At 39.0% G+C, this 7,808-nt stretch overlaps 1 protein-coding gene across 1 annotated transcript; it reads right to left on the bottom strand.

Annotated features, from left to right (window-relative positions):
• Positions 1 to 6,056, bottom strand: LOC306831469 (phospholipid phosphatase 1-like). Its single transcript, XM_079355589.1, has 6 exons — positions 5,490 to 6,056; positions 2,445 to 2,596; positions 2,078 to 2,358; positions 1,385 to 1,442; positions 1,074 to 1,250; positions 1 to 931 (listed from the first exon to the last, which is right to left on the bottom strand). The coding sequence occupies exons 1-6, from the start codon at positions 5,545 to 5,547 to the stop codon at positions 809 to 811; spliced, it is 849 nt and encodes a 282-aa protein (XP_079211715.1). The 5' UTR covers positions 5,548 to 6,056; the 3' UTR covers positions 1 to 808.
• Between the last annotated feature and the right edge of the window lie 1,752 nt (positions 6,057 to 7,808).

Below are 7,808 nucleotides of genomic sequence, written 5' to 3'. Positions count from 1 at the left end.
TAGCAAAAGAGATCATTTTATTTGTCAAAATGGTTTTTTGGGTTTTACTAGAGCTGATCTCAACAATATAGGTTTAAAGCTTTCATGGCCAAACATACAGAGATCATACAAACTGTAGAAAAGTAATCAAAGAAGGTTTTTTTTTTTAAATCAATGCATTATTGTATTTTATACAATAGATATCAATAAGGACATGATAGCGGGTAGCAGCAATCTGACTAAGGCAAAAATCAACATGAAATATATTATTTTTGAGTTCAGTCTGCATTTTTAAGTTTAAGGACAGTCCAGGTTTTCTCATTCACAGGAGGTGCCAGCCTTCCTTCAAGCCAGCTTACAGTGCGGACACAGACGCTCATTATATTCTGAGCAAAAGGAATTTCATTCAGTCATAATATTAGCAACAGCACACCAATATACACTAAAAACCACGTTTACAACAAGCTCACACAGTAAAAAAGCAAGTTGTCCTAATGTACACTCAACATTTTCTTTTTCCATGATAAACTGTATTATGTTGGATCTCAGGAAAATTGGCAGAAACGTTGTCGTTTTTACATCTCAGTAACATGAGAGTACCGTCTTCTGTAGTGCACTTTTCTTCTTGTATTTAAAGTTTAGTGACCACACCAAAGGCAGCAGCTACAGCCTGCAGCGTTTGCTATGTGGGACAAACTGTGCCGAAGGAATGCACAGTAATAGGCAGCCAGCATAATATGAAGCACTTGCAGCTCTTTGGTGTATTTTAGGTCGTCCGTGGCAATTTAAATGCTCAAAGTCCCAGTCTCAATTCTTTGAGGCCTCAGATTCACTCAGTGCTGCCGTAGTGGTTCCCATTGGAAGGGTTTTCCTGTAAACTGGTGTGTGAGGCCTCTTCTTGTGACACCACCGGATCCACCGGCTGTTCAAAAAAATTTGACACACCGAACGCCTGCAAACAAAACAGTACAAAGTTATAAGAGGTTTTGAAGAGCTATTTTAATTGCACTAGAAGATGAATAACAATAGCAAAGGACACACTTCTTCCATCTTATCACACTGGGCTTTTGCAGTTATCTTTATTTAAAACTTACTGTGAAAATAGCAACTAAACCCCCTTGCAGGAGGCCAGCAAGCACATCACTCCAGTGATGTTTGTAGTCCGACACCCGGGACAGACCTACATACACCGCAGTGGCTATCAGGAAGAACTGGATGGTGGGACGCAGAAGCCTCGCCCACTCCGACTTCATTCTAGCTTGAATGTACAGCTACAGCAGTCAGAGGAAGATAGCGTACAGTTAAAACACTGTCAAACACAAAGACGTACAGGTATTGTTCTCAGAGCAAACATTTCCATTACAGATTTGGAAGCAAATGCCTGAAGTAAAAATTCTGTACTTACTACAATGAACAGCATGCAGTACATAGAGAAAGATGAATGACCGGAGAAGAAGGACAACCTACAACGGGTAAGAAAAAAAGAGATGTGCAATAAGAAACCATTGATTTAATCAAGTCTGATGATAAAAGCATAATTTACATTGAAGTCCATCAAAACTGACTTCAACCATTGTCCTGAGTCATTAAGTTGTAACACAGAAAGTCAAACCTGTTTAGAGCGCTGTATAGTCTTAATGAAAATATCAAAATTTGGCATCAGCAATTTCATTGCTGTATCAATATATTGTACCACCCCTTGTCCTATTTACAGTGACAGATTAGAAAATGATTAAGAGGCACCTTTGGCAGGACATTATCTACCATTATCTATGACATCAACTCGACTGATGTCATCATGTTTGGACTTTAGACAACATGTTTTTAACAGAGAAGCAGGGGACAGAGATCAAGGACGTCAGGCTGCCAGGTCTAACAAAAAGACACTCACTGCTTTTAATATACATGTAGATGTTGATAATTTTATGGTCAGTGTATTGTTTGTATTGTAGTGTATGTTTTGAAGATTTCTAAGTTAGTTATCGACTGCTCTTATTTTCTTGATGCTACAAGGTTTCCATTTTTCAGGTAAAGCTACAGTATTATGACTTATTTTATTAAACTGCAGGCCAAAAAACTGCAGTGAATTTATCATTACCTGGCTTCATCTACTAGAAACTTGTCTCCATTGCAGGTGAAGTTCTCGATGTATCCACCAGCTTTGCAGTTGATGCGATCCCAGGACGGTTTGCACACAGCCAGGAAGTTTGGCCTCAGGCGGCCGATGGAGTACTTAGCAATGTCGGTCAGAGACTGGCTAGCAGCCGCTCCGAACACGTAGCTCCCCACCACTTTGTAGACACAGGCCACATACTTGGTTCCCAAGGACTGGTTCTTGATGCGACACAGGTAAACAGAAAGGCACTCACCACAGACGATCTGCAACACAAGAGATGAAACAATCCGTTCAAAAGAGTCACTTGTCAAAAGAAAGAAAATGGGAATCTTCTGCAGGGACCACTTACCACAATGAGAGTGAAGGGGATCATGACTCCTCCCAGCAGCTGGTAGGATATGGTGTCCTCTTTGAGCGGGTATCTGATGGACTCATCGTTACAGTAGAAACCCCGTTTGAAAGGGTTGTGTTGAGGGGTGAGGATGAAAAATGGAAGTCCAACTGTTGAAAAAAATGAACAAAGAGGCACACTGTGACTCCACGTCGTCATATTTCAGCTCGGCTCACATCTTACACATTCAAAGGGGACACCATGTTTACAAGCAGCAGCAAATACTCATGTGACTCAGACCAACGAGCCGCCGCTACAGCTATTACACAATTATAACGTTACAGTTCAGTCAAAAGCAACAGGACACGGGTGTTTCCTCTCCTTAAAAAGAAGCTGGTGACTCTTGTGGGTTTCATTCAGCTGCAATAAATCATCACTTTGAGTAAAAGCATAATCTGACACAATAACAGAATTACCTCTGGAGGCCTTGAGTTACAACAGAAGGATGTTGTTTTAACATCGGTGAATCAGGAAACAAAGAGCAGCAATAAACTCTTGGCAGTATCCAAGTGAGACGGGAACTGAAAGTATGATGTTGAGGTTTAAACGACACCTCAGTGACGTGTTTTGCCTTGCTTCGTTTGCACGTTCTTCTTGTCCCTTTACTGTTTGTTGAATCTGCAGCTTTTCTGAACATTATAATTCTGAACTAAGATGAGACAAATGAAAGTCTGCGACGTAACTCCAGATGTTGTTCCAAGCACAATGATTGGCCGAGACGCTTTTTTGGATAAATGAATTATCGCACAGTCACAGAGCTCTGTTTAGGCATGTTTGTTTAAACCTACTGCCAGGAAAATAACACGTCATCTGAAGTTTGAAGTCTGAGTGTGAGCAAACTATTCTGGTCTGATCATGCAGTCTCTGACATTTTTGTACCAAGGTGGAAAGAGAACAAGAACAGTACTCAAGTTTGATTCAACTCTATTCACCTCTTCTCAAGAGAAGTACAAAGCAATACCTTCAAAGTGTTGCTTAACGTGTTGGCTACAGACTTCTTACTTTTATACCTGGGTGGATAGGGGGTGATGGGGGAGGGTTGAAAAGTAAAATAGGATCTTTCCTTCATGTGAAGTGTAAAACCAAAAAGAGAATATGAATCTTCAACCTGCTTGTTTTAAGATTGTATTGGGGGTGGGGCTTTTTGTGCCTTATTGTAGAGACAGGACAGTGGTGAGAGGACAAATCCTCTGTACATGGGCGTGCGCACTAACCACTGTGCTGCCACTGCCTCATAAACCTGGTTGTTTAATAACAAGAGCACCAATCACACACCTTTAACCCTTTCATTTCATGGCATTTTAAACAGCCCTTCGCTCACCATGCTGCCTCTACATGTGCTTTGGAATTTGTACTTCTTCACATATACTTCTCTACAGTTCTGTGCTACATCCTGCTGTATTTTAGTTGATTATTGGCTGCACTTTTTGAACTTTTGATATTGTGATGGTCTGTTGGATTGTGCACAATCATTCTGTCTTTTGGACTATTCCTGCAGATATTTCATTATTGAGAGTGCTGTCTTCATACCAGTCCTATTTCATTTCAGGTCTTGCGAAATATAATTATTCATGTCTTGCCTTTGGCTGTGGTTTTGAAACAGAAAATGTTAACTGTTCCCTAGCAATTTCAAATCAGTATCTTATCTTACGAATTCAACTAAAAAATGGACAATTGATTTGATGACACCATGTAGAGGCACAGAAGAAAATGTGAAGTATTTGTACCATTATACAGGATTTCTGTGTTCAATATCATTCCAAATGTTTTATTTTATTATTAAAAGTTCAATACATCAGACTTCATCAATCAATGAATCAAAAAGTTCTTTTTTTTTAATTTCTGATGATGACAGCGTCCATTAAAATTGATCAAGTCAGCATAATACTCTCCTTCTATGGCATTTAAAAATGCATAATACTCTCCTTCTACGACATGAAGACATATCTGACGGCCCGATGATTTATATGACCTGCACTCTGGTTCAGTATCAACAGACACTCTTTTATTTGCATATTACCAACAAAAAGCTCTACTTTACATTTCAGAGCATCCTTTACTGTGTATAACACGAGAGCATCATAAGATACTAATTGTGATAGTAAGATTTTACTTACAAATCACAGTAGTAGTAAACCTTAAGTAGTTGTGAAATGCTTCTTACACACTAATGCATGGCTGATAAAGAAAAGCATTTGTTTTTAGCACTTCTAGTCAAAACAAAGTGCAGCTCTGAATGTACAACTTCATTTTGAGAGAAAGTAAGATTTCCTTTTATTAAGAATAGGATTTGAATACTTCTTTACTGGTTACTTCAGTTGCTGTTTTGTGGCATCCTGCACAAAAACAAAAAAACCTTTACAAAACATAAAATGATACAAAACGTGACTTGGATTTTCCAGGGGTTTTTTTTCTTGCCAGCTCACACACTAAAAGAGCGAATAGCTGCCCTGTCAGCAGTACAGCACAGACCACAAGACAGTCTGACTAAGCAAAGAGCGCTGTTTATTCACTCATTAAGATTGTTGGAGCAGCTCACTGTGTCTATCAGCCTTTCAATCCGGCAGTGATTTAACTCTCTGTCTGTGACTGGTCAAAGGTTTCTTTAGTTCATGTTCATTGCTGTATCACTGCAGCATTTTAGATGTACTGCACTGTGTCTCTGTGATGTGATTACACTCCAAACACTGAGCTAAAAATACAGCTTTGCTTGGAAAAAAACACACACACACATACACACACACACACAGGGTGGGACTTGTTGCCCCTTTTTTTCCATCTTCCTGCTCCCTAAACCTCAAGCTTTCCAATATGTTCCATGTATGTAAGTGAATTTGAGAGGATTTGTTTAGACTGCAGTGGCACAATGTAACTACAGGAGATGTCCAGTTGTAGTGCTTTAATGTGAGTTTGAAAGTTTAACAAGCTGCAATTCAGTGGTAAATAAAGAAAGCGGATTAAAGGTTGGTTTGACAGGCAATGGGAGGGATGAGATTAACGTACCGAGGATAAGGCAGATCACGTCCAGCACGATGAGAGGGATCCCTGAAGCATCAAACATGTTGCGTCTCCTTCTTCTGCTCTCTGCCTTTGCAAAAAAAGTCCGGTCCCGGCTGCTTTTAGGTGACACGGGAAGCAGCCTATCTTCCGAACATGTGTCGCTATTCCAGCCCAAAATGCAAATACACCAGAGTCATTGTGCTTACACTAAACAGCGAGTAGCCTATCCGAGAAGTTAAAAAAAACTACCGAGGGGATTGAGGAAAAAAAGAAAAATATATGACCTATTGAAATACTCTAAATTAAAAAAAAATAAAATAAAAAAAACAACACACAACTAAAAGCTAAATCTATTCTAACACCAGCACCACACACGTAAGGAGCCGCTCACCCTTTAAACAGCTCACAAACCATCATAACACTGCAGGAAATCTTCAGCTCATACTACCGCCCTGTCCTCAAGTCTGAAGAGGAGAGACATACTGAGAGCTCCTGTCCCGGTGCGAGCGCTGCTGCCTTTAAGTGCTGCTGGGGGGAAAATGTTAGAAAGAGATTAACCATGAATCAGTGAGTGATATCGAGCTGCAACCTCCTGAGAATTGAAGCTAACGCGGAAATGCCAAAAAGCAGCAGTAGCCTAGAGCTAGTGGTCGATAGAGGCTGGCTCCAGAAGTCATAAAACAAATCCAACTTTATAACACAATTAAACATAATCGATGAGGTACATTTGGGTTTTCCGTCATTTGGTTTGGTGCCAAGAGGATGTTGAAGTAGAAGCCAATGTGGAAGTAGGTTCAGCAAAACTGCAGTTTCCTCTTAACACTGGTAAAAGCCACAAAATAAATCATATGGGCTTTCCTATCAATAATTTCAAAATGCCCAATTAGAAAGCAGAAAATAAACATGTTTACTGCTCGGTCCAAAAACATGGTTCATGTGTTTATTATTGGCAAATACGTACATGATTGCGATTGTGATTTTCAAATCAATAATCTGTTATGATTTAAGGATATTTGATATATACATAAATAGTGGAATTACTGATATGACTGCAAGTTCGGTTCGTTGTAGCTTTTTTCCCTCAGCTCCACTTCTTTGCCTGTTTGTTGACCAAAAGTTAGTTTGAGACACTTTTAGGGGAGTTAGAGGTGGACACACTTAACACTGCTTTCTTCAGGAAACATTTTTCTATAACCTGGTCTAAATAATTTAAAGGAATTTTCTGGGTTTAAGTCTTATAAAGAGATCATTTAAACCTTGCGAGTGTCTGTGTAACCTTTTCTGCAATGTGACAATGTCCTTGGGAATCATCCCGAATTTCCGAGGCGTGCTTGAATGCAGCACAGGCCAGGGACGTGGTAATAAAAGTCGGGGCCTATCGCGTGCCTGTATTGACGCGACGCCAGCCGTCTGCCGATGGAGATGTGCTCCTCCCTCCGTACGCTGCGTTCCCCTGCAGAGGTAATGAGGTTAAATCTGTATCACTATTTATAGAAAAAGCTTACTACAGCTACTACCCGGTGCACCAGTGATCCGGTTGTATTTTAAACACGTATTGTTAAAACCTAAAAAGCTATAGGCAACTGTTTGTCATGTTTATAACACCTGGTGTTAAACTTCCACAACAACACACTACTACACAATATAACTTTCCAGATTTAAGTTGTATAAAGAGAATTCAACCCTTTACTAAAAGGAACCCCATAACACTCTCAATATAATAAAAACAAATTCTCTCCATGAGTCAAACATCTCTTGGATTAAACATTACCTCAATAAAAACAAGAGTGTTAAGAGTAGCATTTCGTTATACTATAAGAACTCATTATTCTGATTTTTTTTGTCTTTCAAATTGTTGTTGATATTGTCCTTTCTGGGTATATAACAGCATTGTACGTTTTATACTGACATGTTTTTCAAGAGTACTCTCGGCAGGTTAATTATAAGATTTGAAGGCTGATTTAAAAAATAAAAGTATTAGAAAATTATAGGCTACTGCTGTGAAAACGGAATAGTGGAGTAATATGTCCTGAATAAATAATGGAAAGAAGTCTACATGAGCAATGAAATGTTATATAGGAGGAGGGTTGTTGTCATTAACCAAAAACCTGTACATTTGATTTACTCAATACTACATCTTAATTATCACTTTAGAAAGCCATATGTTTCTCTGGTTCATTTTATCCACTTTAGTTTATGTACAGATTAGATTAATTTAACACACCTGTATTTTGGCCAATTAAATCACATAAAGGTCATACATAATAACAACTTCATATCAATTACAATAATGTGCAAATAATGCTAATCTTGTCTTTCAAA

Source organism: Symphodus melops (assembly GCF_947650265.1).
Source record: "Symphodus melops genome assembly, chromosome: 1".
Lineage (NCBI taxonomy): Eukaryota > Metazoa > Chordata > Actinopteri > Labriformes > Labridae > Symphodus > Symphodus melops.
The sequence above is the reverse complement of the archived record's forward strand: the minus strand, read 5'-3'. Positions and strand labels throughout refer to the sequence as shown.

Coding starts and splice junctions, on each gene's coding strand:
- LOC306831469 (XM_079355589.1), bottom strand. CDS start 5,547: ATGTTTGATGCTTCAGGGATCCCTCTCATCGTGCTGGACGTGATCTGC. Junction 1,443..2,077: donor TTTCTAGTAGATGAAGCCAG/GTAATGATAAAT, acceptor TACCCGTTGTAG/GTTGTCCTTCTTCTCCGGTC. Junction 932..1,073: donor GTTTAGTTGCTATTTTCACA/GTAAGTTTTAAA, acceptor TTTTGTTTGCAG/GCGTTCGGTGTGTCAAATTT.